Source organism: Lampetra fluviatilis, chromosome 1, assembly GCF_964198595.1.
Source record: "Lampetra fluviatilis chromosome 1, kcLamFluv1.1, whole genome shotgun sequence".
Classification (NCBI taxonomy): Eukaryota; Metazoa; Chordata; class Hyperoartia; order Petromyzontiformes; family Petromyzontidae; genus Lampetra; species Lampetra fluviatilis.
Genome location: NC_136275.1, coordinates 23493630 through 23511533, shown reverse-complemented (window position 1 = coordinate 23511533; position 17904 = coordinate 23493630). Strand labels below are relative to the sequence as shown.

Here is a 17904-nt window from a genome sequence, read left to right as displayed (position 1 = left end):
GGCCCAGGACCGGTTAAAATAATCGTCACCGGTGGTGGCCGTGAGCGGGAATCGAACTCGGGACGCCGGGTTCGTAGCGCAGCGCGCTAACCACTACACTACAATGCGTTACGCTTCCACGTGCGCGGGTCACATGACAGATGTGACGTCACAGTTCACTTGCCGTGCAAAAAATATCTGCATTATTGAGCTCCCCCCCCCCCCCAATAAGTGTATTTTTATAATGTTTGCATGGTGTACAGTCTGGAAAGTACCCACATGGCAAATTTCAAGTTTGTTGCATGTCGGGAAGTACGCTAAACATTTTGAACAGACACACATAATCACAACTTTGCCTTTTATATATATGGAGATAACCTTCTAGGAATCTATTGTGGGCACCTGTGGAATTATCTATTTAACATTCCCTTGAAGCTTGCAGAAACACTAGGGCCGGGAAGTGTGTGTTTTGACAGGCATTATTTTGCCAGTCTTCTAACAGCAACGGATTGTAACAAATGCAGGTGATGTCACAACTACAGGAGTGTCTGTGTCATTTCCATTATTTATTGTGATTATGGGTGTTCATGGTCTCCTCTGCTCCATAGTCCATTTTCTTGTTTCTCTCACCTCGCCTCACTCATGATTCCCTCTCTTCACATGCCCCCCGCACCCACACTCCCCTCAAAGCCACATTCCCACTCAGCCTCCCGCCCCCTCTGCACCCATAGTCCACTCTCCCGGAATTATGGAACCACATGGGACCTCAGACATGCCTTTATCTAACCCCTGCACTGGGGTAAAATTTCAGTGTCTATGGCAACTTTGGTATTGGCTGGGTCTACCCAAGAGAGGCCTTATATGGTAACATAGAGGAGGGTGATCAATGCAGGGCCAACAGAACTGAGGCTTTCTTTCATAGCATTGATTTTGTTTAGATTAGTCAGCTGCCCGCATATAATATAGTGATGCATACATGCTCATTTTTTAAAATTTTCATTGCAACTGTTTTTAATATGGTTATTGTAACAGAAAGTTATTTATCTGAGCATAACTGACAAGTTAAACCTTGGTTGTGTTTGAATTCCTGCTTACGAGTGACTGCAAAACAAACGAGTGATATGCACTTTGCTGCTTTGTTGACTGAAAAAAACCATCCTCGACTTCAGCAGCATAATTGAGATTCACATTCTTACAACATTTTTAGAAATGTTAAAATAAGCAGTGTCGGTTAATATAAACATAAACAAACATCGTCCTTCAGGGAGGTTGGAGATTGATTAGCGTGATGAACTGAAGCATGCTCATTACTGATGAGAGGTTCAATGCTGACTTACACACAGATGCACTCTGCACTCAATATCCGCACCACAGTGAGTGCAGCAGCACAGAGATTACTCTTTGGTTCTTTCGGCGAAGTCACGTAGAAAGAAATTAAATTAAATAATAATAGAATACGACTTTTCGATTGCAACACAAGTAACCATCATCAGGTACAAATGAGTGAGAAAACAAACATAGTAAACTTGGAAATATAATGCAATACAACACAGAGAGTCGGCCAACACAAGAGTCAAGACCCCACCTGGTTGATTACGTTCTTCCAAAGATTGCTAAATTTGAGAGAGAGACAACACATCGACACGGAGACACAGACAGACACACAAGCAGAGAGAGAGATATTCTCTCTCTGTTTGTCTCTGTGTGAGCTTCTCTCTGCAATCGAAACGTCGTATTCTATTATTATTTAATTTAATTTATTTCTAAGTGACTTTACCGAAAGAACCAAAGAGTAATTCCTGCAGTCACGAAAGCTTCGACTCTAGCACAGAGATTGTTTGTTCCAGAGGAAGCCCTTTGTTGTTTATTGGTTGTTTTACAAGTTAATAGAAAGCAGACAACTTACATGCTGTGTTTGCGCAATAATATCTTAAGACTGAAAACAAATCTTGCATTTGATATTTTTTTATCCAGGATTTCTCCAGGATTAATACAGATTTTGATTCTGATATATATCTGTAGTGAATTATCATAAATTGTTCATGCTGAGACAGGTCGACACTTTTTTTCTGTATTGACCCATCTAGAATATTCAGCCTTTGAAATCACAACTGCTTGCGTTATATTGCGTTGCCTGCAGTTGGATGTGTTTTTTTGTATTGGGTTTTGTTGAGGCTTCACAGAGCATCTGATCCCATCTCTATGCCCTAACATTGGATTGTCAAGCAGAAGGGCAAATCTTTGAGTCCTGTGGCATTGACCAATCAAGGGGGCTTAGGATTTGGATCACTGTCGGCCCGATTCATATTGAGTTTGTTTTCACCCTTTCATGGGATTCTATCTTAAACCGGAAATTTCACAAAAACGATTCTACCAAATTCATACAGTTCATGGCCCATGGCTTGACAGAAGCCGCTGCGAGGATGACCGGAGTTCGCGTGATGGTTTATGCTCTTTGACGAGATCAGCAAGGCATTGTGGTTAATTTGTGGCAAGCACGTTGTGTGTAATGAGTGCGACCTTATAATGTATGTATGTTGAACTTCTTTCGCACAGTATATGGCCAACCGTGCGAATTGGAGGTGCGGGGGAAGGATAACAAACTTGCTAAAGGAGCTCGTTGTGGGCGGATGTGCGTCTGTGTTTCAGAGGTCAGTAAGTACGTGATGTCTTACGTGGCTGCCGTGTGTGGTAAGGGCGAGGAGGTGAACAAGGTGAAGGAGCAGCTGCTGCAGTCCAACCCGGTCCTCGAAGGCAAGTCCACGCACACGGTTCCCAACGTACCCTCCAGAAGGGACTGTATATGTACCAGGGGCGGTTTCTTCATTAGGGCGATTGGGCGACGCACCACCAATGTCATTCAACCACAGAGTCACGCTAGCCGTCACAGTGCCTCTGGATATAGTCCAATCAGCGTCATGCTACGTTCTGTGGAGTACCGCCTCTTTTTGGGCGATTTCCCTCCAGATGAGAATCGCCCCGAGTGGTCCCATAGACTTACATTCAAAGATGTTTTTTTTCGAACGGGGACGCTGCAATGCATTCTCTATGGCTTCCGGGAGGGCTCGCCCTAACGTGCTTACATCATCATATGTGCTTACATCATCATACGTAAGCACGTTTCATCCAATAATATAATTTGTCGCCACCTAGTGGAATCTTTAATAAAAGAAACTTGAGTGGTTTGTTTTAATAGTGAGTATAGAAACAAACAAGATGTATTGTAAGAATCACTTTATTTTTCATTAATATTAAAGAAGTGAAGTTGCCTTTACATGCTTAAGCCGTTAATTTATCCATTGCATGGGTGGACCTTATCCTTATCAATCATCCAGACATTTGCCCCCCCTGAGAGATTTTGCAGGAGCCGCCACTGATATGTACAGTACAACTTCGCATATCTGACCGTCACATGTCCATACTAAGCAATGGATCGCCCCCCTCCACGCATTGCAGTATTTGTCCATGGTGGTATAACTGTCATGTTCCATAGACGTTCACAAACGCAGCCATTTACATGCAGTGGTGTGTTCTTAGTCTCGCGTGCAGTCACTTTCAAGCAGTTTGCGCTTCATTTTTGCCTGCTAACCTTTTTGTGCATGGTGGTGTAACTGTAATTTTCTATAAATGTTCACGTATCCGACATTTTTGCTTATCCACCTATACCCGTCCCCAGGCAGTCGCACCTCCGATTAGCATGGTTGGCTACGTACGGAGTGAAAGAAGTTTCAGCATACATACATTACAAACGGGTCGCATGCCCGATGTTACGTCAGTAGGGACAGAGTGGATAGCAGAGTCAACATGGATAGCACTGTTGTACATATATGGGATTCTTACCACATGGGGCTAAAACAGAATCAGAATGTTTATTTGGACTGGGGGAATCTGATAAGCTATGAAGCTCTCTTTTACAGATGTCCAGTCGGGGTGGGTCAGCAATCCGGTATGGACGGGTTAGCAAAAACATTAAATTCTCAAAACCTGAATTCATTAAAATTAAATTTTATCATAGCACAGTGTCCTTTTCATCATTTTTACAACTTGGTCTCTTGACGAATGTATTGCATCTCCAAGGGTTCTAACAATGTATTTATTAAATGTCCCCTTCCTTACTCTGTTCATCTCTAGAGGGGCTTTTTAGAGCTTCCCCTACTTGGCAGGGGGGGGGGCGGCGGCCCTCCTGCCAACAGTGACTTGAGCGAGAAATTTCAGCCCTGCGCTTTTACCTTTCTATCCACCTTTACTCTTTTCAATCAATAGAGTAGTACAGTATTTTCAGTGACCCTAACAAACCACTCCTGAGCTTTGTGTGCAAGTACGAGAGCCCTCCAGTGTATTGGCCTCTGAACCCTTGACTTGTAAGGCTGGGCCGTCTTACAGTTATATGGAACATCAGCGACACATCGCTCAGTTTGAGAGCTGATGCCAGGCTCCCTTTTGTCCCCTCGCTCTGCTCGACTCTGGAATTCGCTCTTATCTATTGCAACTCTGCGAGGGCTGCAAGTTTGCTGGCAGTTTGGCATTTTGGGCCTTTGGCTCTGTGCTCAACAATCGTGTTTAAAACTATAATCCACAACATATACTTCCCTGTTATAAAATAACAACTTCTCATACTGCCCATGCTATTTAGATGTACATGTTTTAATATGCCCAGCAGTGAGATTAACGTATTTGATATTCAATTATGCATGGGCAATTGCGGTGTTCTGATAAGGTGTTCAATACAGCCAGCAATTTATTTGCTTCATCGCATGGTATCAGGTGTTGGTAGTATGGAAAAGGTACAAATTCCCATCACACCACTTTAATTTTAATTGCAAGTCTATGAACAACACCTTTTTGTAAGTGTTGTGAAAATGTAAGTATAACATTGCACGGAACACCTGGATTGATGGCGTCCTCAGTTTACCGTGGAAATAGTAAAATTTGGTGGGGGCTACTGCTCGTGTTTTAAATTAGCCGAGTCGTGCAGGAGATGATGCTTCCTAAAAGTGGTTATTGTGGTGGCTGCGTGGGTCACAACTCTCGCTGTGTGCTGCATATGGTGGCCTTTTATAGCTCAGGGGCATAAATGTGAACCAAGTTGCTGCTGGTCTCCAGCAAGGTCATTTTCCTGCAACTTCCTCGTACTTCTCTCATCTCATTGTTGTCATCAATGATGTCATGAATTCTGTGTCGGTCCTGTTATTAACCAAGGGAATGAGCGATTATTGGCATTTAACTTAAGTTAATTTAGATCTTTCATATCAAACCAGGTACTTGTGTTTGAAAGATTAACTTGGGAGTCCTGTTTTTATTTTAAATTTTAGCTCATCACAAATGAGCTTGATTGCAAATCATCTTTAAAAAAAAAACATTGGCACATCTGTTTTGTCACTGATTTCAGTCCATATATTTTTTATTTATTTAAGTAAATGAAAACACCCTGTCAGTTAAAATAGTTTAAAATTAGATACATTATTATACAAATAATTTCAACCCATTGTCAATCCACTGCTGGATGAAGGCCTCTCCACGCCAGGTCGGTTGTGCAGGATGTTTGACCGCTCTCCACCACGCTGATCAGTGCAGTTTATAATGCAATGTGCCAATAACTGCACCACCACTCCCTCCATATTTAGTTATGGATAGCTTAAAACATAATTGCAGTTACCCACCTACTGGACAAGTAAAAGGGCTAAAGTCAAAACACCTTGACAAAACATGACAATGGAGCACTTTAGCGTTGCATTTAGTGTGAATTATAAGTTAGTGGTGGAAATTCCACATTCCTATGACGAGGGCTATCCAGATGAAAATCAATTTTTATTTCCCGAAAATTGATACTGACTGTATTGGCCCCGGAGTGATGATAGGCTGAGTGAACCCAAAACCAGTCTTTTAACTTTTGAACTCGCAACCATCCAATTCTGAGAGGCTCACTCTATCACTGATCCACCAACTACCATTACCAACAGTTCCACAGTATTCAAATCTCACATCGTTACTGTGTGTGTGTGGCCACTGTTTTCCAGCGCATCTGTGGCTGTGCATGAATGCCTTTTTCAGGTTCTCGATTTGTTTTTTTCGGTAAAGTCACGTAGGTAAAGAATTAAAATAAATTAAATCACGCTGTTTCGGGCGCAACACAAGCGTCCTTCTTCAGGTAGGGACACACTTGAGCAGTTGTGCTTTCGCTACGTTGTTCCCACCTGAAGAAGGACGCTTGTGTTGCGCCCGAAACGTCGTGATTTAATTAATTGTAAGCCTTTTTCAGGCCCTAGCATCGCCATTTTCCAGAGCCACACACTTGTCTCTCGTGCGTGCACGCGTGTGTGTGATACACTTGGGAGGAGGCAGCTTGGTTATTGTACCTGCCTTTGGATTCTGCTACGCTCGCACGCCAGGTGCCACCTTTGCACTTTGCTGACGGCCACGCCTAGCAACTACCTGGCGCCTATGCTTTAACGACATGCAAGGAATGTTTTTTTTACTGTTGTTTTACAGCGTTTGGAAATGCTAAAACCATCCGTAATGACAACTCTTCGCGCTTTGTGAGTATGCCACAATACATCTGCACACACACACACCGTTACCCTTTTTTATTACAAGGTTTCAAAAATAAACTAAGAGTGAATGTACGGCAGTTCAGCTCGCGGGACATGCTCCAAAACTGGCTTTAGAGACTTTTTAAAACTAACAACCACGTGATTACATGCAAATTAGGAGACTCATAGCATCTGGGACGCCATTGGTCAGAGTGGTTACCATGGACTTGTCCACTTGAGACATTAAACATTGCTTATCGCCACGATTAATGCACTAAGATGCAGTATCATTTCGAGGCTGTGTAAATCGTAATTGTATTGAATTAGCGGGTGGACCTCCCGGGTCACTGACATTAAAAAAGATGTGGGGCAATGGAGGAAACCACCCCTCTTCCCCAGCGACGTATCGCCCACAATCCACCAATGGCATTCAAAATGCTCGTGTCTGCTGCTAGACTTCACCTCCATGAGGGTTGCCTTGGCAGTCAGCCTAGGCACCGTGCCCTCTGACTGCATGATTATTTAGCCTGCTGATTCACCAGCTTTTACATATTTGCTTGGAGTTGATGTCACTTTTATACTACAACTGCACGTCTGTCATTTTGATACGATATAAGCAGTTTTCATCCAAATTTCTGAATGAAATATACACTCTAAATACGTTATACCTAATTTTCGTGTCATAAAATACAGCTGCCCTACCATGGTTCACTGCGATTTAAAGAGCTTTATACAATATTGTCCATTTTCTACATCTGCCCCTAAAATATATTTCAACCTTAAGCTGTATTATTTGAGCTATGATTATCAATTATACTCAACAGGGGGGCGTAGTATCCTTTCTCAATAAGCAATGGTGTACATTGAGTGTCTGGCCAAAAAAAACGTAGCCCGGTTGGTGCACAGGCTATTTGAACAAATACATTTGACCGCTGCAATGAAGAATGATTTTTTTGCCCTCCTGGTTTAAAAAAAATAAGGTCATTGCCAGTTATATTCCTATGGTGTTCGGTAGTCATCCGATGAGGCGAAGAAATGTGCTCGGTCAGTCGAGCATCAGTTCCTGCCAGGGGATGACCCCTGAAGATGTCACCACATAAATACTTTTGGAGTCATTTTAATGGTATTCACTTGGGCAGCGCTGGAAGGTTATTTTTTCACGAGTCATTCCACTAGTATATTTTAATTGTCAGCTCTCTGGGCCCAATGAAGTCATGATTTGGTGATTTGTTGTGTACTGGGACCATGAACTCGCAATATTTAAGAACTTGGTTTAATGTCATGTGGTTATTTAGATTAGCACCTGGCTTTATTATAATTATTTATTCTTGTTTACCCAGTAAAGCCTCACTGAGTCTCATAACTTTTTCAAGAGGGGTCCGACCGAGGTTTTTTTTTCTATTAAGGGGCGATGATTGCTTTGCAGATTAAAATTGAATAATTAAAGTTTTCAAATTTGGCTAGTGATGTCTCAGTCTCTCTGACAGGGACATCATTATAACCCCTTTGAGCCACTCGGCCACCACCCCTTTGCCATAGTTTAATGTGACATGCGCTTTGAGAGGACGGGGCAATCCGGGCCATGTCACAGGACAGCTTTCAGCCAGCGAGTTAGGAGTGGGATTCCCTATTGAATCCGTGCCACTTGGAAGTGAATTTCAGTGAACAAAATGTTGCTGTGACACCCCAGCTAAAGGGGTTGGTTGTCACTGGATATCGACAGACGCAAACTCCACTAGACTTGTTGAAACTTAGGAGATGGTTAAAGTAGCTTCCTTCATTAATAAACAAATGTGTGACAAATAGACAACCAAGCCTCCATCTAAAAGATGCATGCCCCTCTGCCTGCAATGCTAATTTGTGCTGCGCAGAGCTGCTGTATTTTAATGCTTGCTCATTCCAGTTGAATTTCTAATGGTGGAAGCATACAAATACGAATAAAATTGAGAAATGTCGTCTAAAATTTTTAAAATATAAGTTTTCACGGAAGTTTATAAATTGTCTACTTCTTTCGGAGTTGCCTGATATAGATGTATTCAGGGACCCTTGCTTTGGGGTTGGAGCAATCATTGACTGATTTATTTGATATTTGGACTATTGTGCCTATGCTAATTTGAGGTTTTTTTCCCTACTTTAATCAGAATATATTTGTTGATCTGAACACATGTTTTCTCATTGTATTATTTGCTACAACTTCATATTGACTTGTTTTTTTTACATATCAAAATGCTGATGATGACAGCTCATGAATCCCAAACGGTGTGTGTCCCACAGGGCAAGTACATGGACATTGAGTTTAACTTCAAAGGGGACCCAGTTGGAGGCATCATCCGAAACTGTAAGCCCACAGTGCAAGCCCAACTACTTGTGTAGGCCTCACCACGCAAACCCAGCCAGGTCACAGTTGTCTCAAGATGCGTACATTTCCAGCTTAATCATCTCGACTCTGTCTCCGTAGTCACGTGCATAAGTTGGACCTTCAAGTGAAACGTGTACGCGTGAGATATCATTGTGTCATATGAATAACACGCAATGCATACTACTAATCTCATGACAGTGTTTTATAGGTTTTCATTTTGTAAGAGAATATGATTTGCATATCATAGCTTTAAAGAAGGGTCCTGCTCACCATGTATGGCCAGAGGAAACTGAATACCTTCCCAAGTCACCGGAATGCAGTCTTGGCCCACCACACTTGGCTTTATTGAACAACAACTACATTGCAATCAGCCGATTTGTATTATGTTTTATTTGATCGTTAGCTGAATCATTGATTGAGTACGCACGCAATCTTCAAGTTGATTTCAGTTTTATGGAACCATTGTATACCAAACTTAACTTTGGGTCCTTATTCTATGAGGTCATTTAGAATAACACCCAAGCAAAGAGGAACTTTTAGATGTTAAAGGTCATTGTTGGTGAATTTGGCGACACAATCACTAAGAAGGAGCCAGAGAGCAAGGACACTTGAACCAAACTAGGCAACAAAAACTACGGTCGTAAATGTTGTATGCAATCATCAACAGAGCTGATACAATAAACATTTCTCAATGTAGCAACACAAATGCTCGAATTTATTGTGTAATTATGGCCATGTTTACTAGACGTAATTGCCTCATAGTCAAGCGCTGTTTAAATATATCTCTCAAGGATAGGAATCCACGGAGAGACACGCAATTCCCTACACTTATTCTGTCGAATTGAGGCATATTATTTACCTAGGAAGGCCAACGATAACATGTGTTGACAAGCTATGAAATGTTCATGAAATGCTTTGGTGCCATCTTAGTAAACATGTTGTGTTACAATATTTGGGGTTCATAATCATGAATGTGCCTGACCCAGACTTGTGTTGATATTTCAAGACAGCCACTGCTGTGCCGCTGCCATCATTTACAATTTGGCTTTGTTTTAATGAACACATGTACTTGAACAATTTACTTGGTCGCTTCGTCCCACTAGTATGCACGCACACAGGAGTGATGTTGGTGTGCCCAGCCGGCATTGGCATTCCAGAGCCTTGCTTCTGAGTTGTGTGATTGAGCGTGACAGCGTGCTGTGCGTGTGACAGACCTGCTGGAGAAGTCTCGCGTGGTTTACCAGCTTCAGGGGGAGAGGAACTTCCACATTTTCTACCAGCTGCTGGCCGGTGCCTCCCCAAGCCTTCTAGGTGAGGGTTAGAGGCCAACGGAGTCTCAGAGGACTACGTAAATGGACCATGAGTAACATTTGAGAAGCCTGGAATGACGAGAGCATTTTGGGGCAGTGGGAATGTGGCAAAAGGAGCATGTGGTTTTAAGTTGAAACTCTAGGAATCCAAACACTGAGTCTACTATACAGGCATCCTTCGTGTAAAGCCCCCCCCCCTCTCCATAGTGCGAGTTACCAGTTACGCGATTAATCTTTTATGGATATACGTCACACTTGCGCCATATGTTTCATAGTTAAGTTCTCAAGAAAAAAAGAAAAAAAAATGTTAAATGTAATGAAAAATGTTTCCAATGATAAAAATTATAAGTAAAAAAAAAAATCTATTTTGCAGGTTAACCAGCTAAGATTTCAATCTGACGGGGTCACTGCGTCGTGAAAGTGCTTAGTGTCACGGACTGGGCGTGGTCATCTTAGATGCCTTTATTTGCATGTGCGCTGCTACAAAAATCCCACGAAAGAGTTCAAGAAGCCCTGGAGTTACTCCTTATTACGTAGCCTTTTTAATGTAATGTAAATCCAGGGATACAATAATTAAATGATAGAAATGTTTCTTCGCTAACACACCCCCTGATATAACATGTATGTCTATGGGAAAATAGGCTTCATACAGTGCGATTCGAATTACGTGCTGTTTTTCAAGTACGCATGTCGCACATTATGCTAGGGACGACTGTACTTATAAAACAAGACAAACCTTATTAAGCTTTCGTGTCCATAGATACACCTTAATTTTAAAACTTACACACATTTCTCGTCAAGAAGTGATAAACCACCACACAAACTCCAGTCATCCTCACAGCTGCTTTTGGCTAACCATCGTGCACTTTCAGATGTGCTTCTTCGGCTGCCTGGAACGCTCTTCCAAAATAAGGAAGCCACAGGACCCATGCACTTTAAAATCTAGGTTGAACTGTTCTTAGTGGTTAGTTTGTTGCCCTTCCCCCGCACCTCCGATTAGCACAGTTGGCTATGCAGAGTGCACAATCAGTTCAACGTACATACAAGGTGGCCGAGTAGCTCAGAGGTCAGAGCACAGAACAGGCACCATTGAGATCCTCATTTTGAACCTGTGATTAAACCGGACTTTCAAGTGCATTAAGTTCACGGTCACCGGTCAGGTCACCAATGACTATCAAAAACCCCCGTGTCACTACATTTAGTTTTACACTTATTTGGCAAGGTTATAGCTTTGATATTAAAAAAATATATCACTTGCACTGTCATGCAACAAACTTTGTTCTGCGTGGCAGGGTAGGTGAGAAAGTGCAGTCCCCTGCTTTGTTGCTGATAGGTCGCTGGAAGTAATTTCTTTCTCCGGGTCGTCTGGTTTTTTCCCTCCACATTTATAAATATGTGTTTAGATTATTTGGCTGCTATACATATCTGCGTGACTAAGCGACTTGGTTGAGCTATCATTTCTAGCCACGTCACTTCTGAAAAACAGCCCAGTGGGTTTTATCTGGTGAAATAAAAATATTTTTTCTTTTTGTCTTCGTCATTTGATTACCTTTCCTATACGTTGCACTCCTATCGTGTTTTTTTTTTTACTTTCTGGCCTGCCCCTGCTGGAAATCTGTGAAAAAAAAGCTCTATAGCTTATCCGATTCCTTCAGTATAAATAAAGATTCTGGTTTCAAGCACAGTTTTGTGCCATCCCTCGTTCTCTCTGGGGCCCATTCTCGAACGTGGGAGGCTGCACTGCTCCGCACGGGTTCTGAATTTGTTCGTTGTCTCATTGCATGACGCCAATAGTATCACGTGACTATTTCCTCCAAATCTATTGCTAATAACCTAACATTATGGGAAATGTTCAGGAGCAAAAAATCATGATCGAGATCTGCTAGCCACAAGAGTGCCTGAGGAGGGAGTTCGTGTAGTTTTGCTATTCCTCCTCCATTGAAGGAGTGCAGGCAGACTACAGTGGTTTACTATATGGTCCATAGTCTTCTTAACGTGGCAATTGAATGTAAGCAAATTATGATTTACTCTAAAGATGAATTCCATTTGTTATGTTGTGCGCTCTGTATGTCTGCCTTCCAGCATCCCTGAAGCTTCAGCAGAACCCTTCCGTCTACACCTACCTCATGCAGGGCAAAACTGCCCACGTGGAAGGCCTCAACGACAGCCAGTCCTTCCACACCGTGCAGGTGAACCTCGCTCTGGTGGTGAAACTGGGGCATCCTGTTCCACGCAAGTTTGCGTCTGAAGGCCGAACTGTGCGACCATGTCTCGCGGCTTGGTATTAATTACCAGGAGCTGCGTGGAGTTTCAATTGTCCGGCGGATATTTGTATGTTGCCACCTACCCCGGAGTTTGAGTCTGCTTGTCTCCGTCCCAGTGCTCAATGAATACACATCACCGTTTTGGTGAAGCTGTCATTGTTATTGATTGAGAGCTGTTTTCGCATGCCATCATATTCATTACTTCAATGTAGAAGTACAAATTCTCAACACGATTTTTTATTTGATTTGAGCAAAGGGGGGAAGGCAGTCTTGATTATACGAATACATTTCCTATGTCCTCTCTTTGTCGGGGAATGTTTTTTCTCGACTCTCAAGTTATTTTGGTCGTTTATCTTCCCTCACCCCACTTCCCTTCTCTAATGCATTATTCCCCACATTAGTATGCAGCAATTCAATAATTGTCTTTGTATAAAATTAGATTAACTTTCGCATGCCGGTTGAAATTTATTATATTTGTGCGCATGAATAATATAAAGCACTGCTGGATGAAGGTGTCCCCATGCTCTGTGACTCATGGAGGTTGTTTGAGCATACTTCACCAAGCTGGTCATTGCGGGTTTATGAATTCTTTGGAGAGGGGTGGAAATGCAAAATGTATCATGTAATAGTGTGGATACGAAACCGATTGTTTACTTAGTATCGTATTAAGAGTTGCAAAATGAAGTGATATTTAACATTCGCAGGCTCCTCCAGGAGTGCCACGGTGATGGAATGTTTGTTTAACCTCTAGTTTACTTTCTCAGTTAAAACACTGAACGTCAAATATGGCTTGATCAGTTTAAGCTGAGTCACAGCTCTACAAACGCTGTGCCGATTAAATGTTACTTTTTGAATGTAACCTTTCAATATAAAATGTTGATGATGTTCTGGCCCCACGCATGGCACCACTGGATTTCATCCTAATATTGTTATTGTGCCAGAATCCTGCCTTGCTATAATGCTTAACACACTTCAGCGGTTGAAACAATGGACCAAATTTCTCAAAGCCCCACACCTCTTATTCACCGAGCAGTATAAATGCGTATGTCGCAATTGATTAATTGGCAAGGAGAATTGGGAGTTGTAAGTCTGGCCTGCTTGGAAGAGTAGGCCAATATCCTCTGGAGGAGGTCCCTAGAGCTCCCTCTAGTGGGGGCCCTTTCCCCAGCAGTGACGTGAGGAAGACATTTCTGGGCTGCACCTTTACCACTCACCTGACCAGGTGGTATCATGGTCAGAGCACATGGCTTGCAACTGGGAGGTTGTGAGTTTAATCTTCCATAATAGAGATTTTTTTGGGTTAGATCGCATAAATATAAATGTATCGTTAAGGTAAGGTTTGTCACTTTAAAAAAAACATGCCAATTCGTTCCGAGTTCAGCACACCGGTGTGTAATTCGAGTACGATGTTTTTCCATTAATTAGCTGCGTCGGGTGGTGGCGGGTTTAACGACACATTCATGTTTACACGATCTAACCCAAAAAACCTCTTATGGATAATATTGGTCATGAAAGCCTACAAGTTTAATCTTGGTTGAAGAGTCGACATACCGCTTAATCATTCTGTGGTAAATAAACAATTATCACTTTTTGGGACTTTAACAGACGTTGTTCTTTGCAGAGGCCGACTCCAAAAGGAATGTGTAATTTCCACCACTGGTTTTAGGGGCATGAATGGCTGTGAGCAATTTATGTATGTTGAACTTCTTTCGCACCGTACATAGCCAATGGTGCTAATCGGAGGTGCGAGAGAAGGACAAAAATCTAAACGCAAAAAGCAGTTCTCAAGAAATTAGTTTTCAACCACCCCATGTTCATTTTGAACAGGGAAACAAATGGACTATTTGACCATGGAAAACACTGCCACTTAATGTGCGTGAACGTGGATTTTCTCAACAGAATGCCATGCAGGTGATTGGCTTCTCTGACGAGGAGATAACCACAGTTTGGGAGGCATTGGCCGTTGTCCTCAAGCTTGGGAATATCGTGTTCGTGGACATCCCGCGCACCAATGGTCTGGACGAGTGCACCTTGAAGGAGTCCAAAGGTAGTTTGTTTGCACGGCGCTTGAACACTGCCATGTTGAAGGTGTTTGGAATGACATTCAGTACACCCTTGTCGAGTGTGATGGCCCAGTTTTAGCTGATTTGATTACTACTTTAGCTTTGCTTGGCATTTGTCTACCTGAGCCTTACCATATCTGAACAAGTGGCAATGGGGATAGAGTATCCGACTCACAATCAGAAGGGTTGCGTGTTCAAGTTCTAGTCGAGGGTCATCCCAACCTGTCAGCATCTCTATTTGGTTGTCAAAACAAGGGCCGCTGTGTGTGAAGTCAACAGTGGTTGTCCCTTGCAGGCAATGGATGCTAACATTCAAAAATGTACCTCTGACTGAGGGCTGCCTATAGAGATGAGCAATGGTAAATGCTTCTTTGAGCATGTGGACACCCCATCATTGACCAAATATGACACATTCCACCACTATTGAGTCGTGACAAAGCCAACATGGTGGCATGTAGCATCGTATCAACAAGGCTCGATTATTGCAACTCACTACTCTACGGGATGTCTGGCAAAAGTATTACCTTGCTGCAGTGTGTACAAAATTCCCTGGTACGTGTCGTGACGGGTACTGCCGAGCTGCATTGGCTTCCGGTTTCCTGAACGAATACATTATAAGGTTGCACTCATTACACACAAAGTGCTTGTCACAAATTAACCACAATACCTTGCTGATCGCGTTAAAGAGCATAAACATCACACGAACTCTGGTCGTGCTTGCAGCAGCTTTTGGCTAGCTATTGAACAAAGACGGTCACCGCATTGCGCGCTTTCAGATGCGATTTTGTGGAACACTCACTTGAGCTATGCACTTTTAAATCTAGATAAAAAAACTCATGTCTTTATAGCTGCTTTTTGTGTTTAGTTTGTTGCCCTTCCCCCGCACCTCCGATTAGCATGGTTGGCTACACACGGTGCGAAAGAAGTTCATCGTACATACACACGTACATGAAAATCCATCCCTGTTTGGCTGAAGCATGCTCTCACTTGCATCAACATCCCCCCACGAGGCCACCAGGAGGATGATGTCCGTTGGTGCTCTTGTGCAGAATTGGATGAGGTTTGTGCTCTGTTGGGACTGGATGACGAGCTCCTTGAAAGAGCGCTCACGAAGCGAACCGTGGAGGCGAACAAGGAGAAAGTGTCGACGACGCTCAACATGGCACAGGTAAATTTCGATTTAAAGCTTTCGTGACTGCAGGGATTCATCTTCTTGGTTCTTTCGGTAAAGTCACGTAGAAGGAAAGTAATAAAATAATAAAAATAAAACAGACTCTGTCGCCTCGACGGACCTGGTTTTCACCTGAGGACGGCTGCTTGCGTTGTGGCCGAAACGTCGTGAGAATAATTTTATTATGTTTTATTTTTATTATTTTATTACTTCCCTTCTACGTGACTTTACCGAAAGAACCAAAAAGATGGCACAGGTACTTGAGGCCACGGCAGCCGAGGGCTGTGCACAGTCACGCTATGCTCCGCGCAGTGACCGTCACGGGCAGATCCGCAAGCACGCAGGGATGAAAACTATAAAATATTAAACAAAACAATATTTTATTTTGACTAGGTGAGGCCCACTGAGTTATATAACAGTTCTATTTCAGAAGCGACCTGGCCACAAATGAAAGCTCAACGAAGTGGCTTCTGATGTGGGCATTTATTGCAGCCAAATAATCTAAATGCATGTTAACTCTCAATGTGGAGGGAAAAACCGGAGGACCTGGAGAAAAATGTATGCGAGCACGGGGAGAAAGACATACACACTCCAAATATATAGGTGTCAGGGTCGGGATCGAATATACGACATCCTGTACACCAGGCGAGGTAGTTAACATCTCGCCACCGTGGCACCCACTGTGGGCCCTGCGCTGTGGGTTGTAATAGTCTCTGTAATTGTATGTGTACTGTTTATTTGTGTGCTGTTTGAATTGCCTTCCATTGCTGTAGACTTGATGCATTTGAACAAAATTACTCCAATGGTTTTAAGTCTATCCTGACCCTGACACCTATATATATCCATTTACGTGCTTTAGAGACCCGTGTTGTGAATTGCACATTCTGTTTAACACGTAGGCTTTCACAACCAACCCAAAAAACCCCTGTATTATTTACACGATCTAACCTAAAAAAAAACCTGTATAATGAATTGTATATTGTACTTGATAATGATGATGCTTAATTGATTGGCGCCGGTGTTGATTGTGTTTCATGATCTTCTTTCACATGGCATGTAAGCAACAGTTTGTATAGATGGCATAGTTAAATGTCAAGGTCCTTCAACCAATACAAGGCAGCAGTAGATGCTTCAATATGATTGATAAAAGGCCTAGGAAGTTTGTCCGGCGCTTTTGTCTCAATGTACAGGTTTCCCTTGTATATATGGCTAACCTGTTTTTACCCAATACAGTAAACTATCCGTATTTGACTGATGGAACAGTTAACAGTAAAAGCCTTTTGATGTATTAAACTCATCCATATGCAATCAGCATGCCGAGTTGTAGGCAGTGTTTAATTTGTTTTTGTAGTTTGATGTGTTCTCTCCTTCAGCGTGAAGACGTGAACACGTGATAGCTCGTTTAATTAGTGTTGGAAGATGGAAATGAGAGCTAATTCATATGATACCTGTAAACATAACTAAGTTTGTGCATATCTCTTTTGGTGTGAATCCCTTAGTCAGCTGACAATGCAATCGCATTGTAATTAACACATGCCTGTGTGTGTGCATCTGCATTCGTGTGGTGCAGGGAAAATATGCACGGGATGCCCTTTGCAAAAACCTCTACAACCGACTGTTCAGCTGGATAGTGAGTCGGATCAACGAGAGCATCAAGGTAATGGCTCCCCTTGTTGTTCTTTGATATCTTCTCTTGTGTGAATGAACAGTAATGGACAATTCTAGATTTGAAGCTTTCGTGACTGCAAGTATTCATATTCTTAGGTTTTCGGTAAAGTCACGTAGGTAAAAAAAAAAAATGTAATAAAAGTAAAATAAAATAAAAATCACGACGTTTCGGAGGCAACACAAGCTTCCGTCTTCAGGTGGAACCGTCACAGCACGATAGCTGTATCAAGTAAATGAGAGATTATAATAATAATAAAGGCTCAGTCCTTTGTTATGTAGACTAGCCATAGTCTCAAGCCGCACCTTACCATAATAATAAAAAGTGGGCCGTTCCTGGCTCATCCCCCCCTCCTCAACCAGTATATATACGGGGTAGTATCTCTTGGAATCTCTCATTTACTTGATACAGCTATCGTGCTGTGACGGTTCCACCTGAAGACGGAAGCTTGTGTTGCCTCCGAAACGTCGTGATTTTTTATTTATTTTACTTTTATTAATTATATTTTTTTACCTATGTGACTTTACCGAAAACCTAAGAATAGTAATGGGCAATTCCACTA

At 42.4% G+C, this 17904-nt stretch overlaps 1 protein-coding gene across 5 annotated transcripts in view; it reads left to right on the top strand.

Annotated features, from left to right (window-relative positions):
* The window catches only part of LOC144934146 (unconventional myosin-Ib-like), a 116500-nt gene that overhangs the window by 32295 nt on the left and 66301 nt on the right, over positions 1-17904 (top strand). For all 5 annotated transcript variants that reach the window (XM_078859668.1, XM_078859658.1, XM_078859647.1 and 2 more), the window contains exons 5-12: positions 2629-2733; positions 6469-6515; positions 8784-8847; positions 10081-10179; positions 12261-12367; positions 14342-14489; positions 15555-15673; positions 17247-17333. In XM_078859668.1, coding sequence (XP_078715794.1) covers positions 2629-2733; positions 6469-6515; positions 8784-8847; positions 10081-10179; positions 12261-12367; positions 14342-14489; positions 15555-15673; positions 17247-17333 — 776 coding nt within the window. The remainder of the gene's footprint in view (positions 1-2628; positions 2734-6468; positions 6516-8783; positions 8848-10080; positions 10180-12260; positions 12368-14341; positions 14490-15554; positions 15674-17246; positions 17334-17904) is intronic.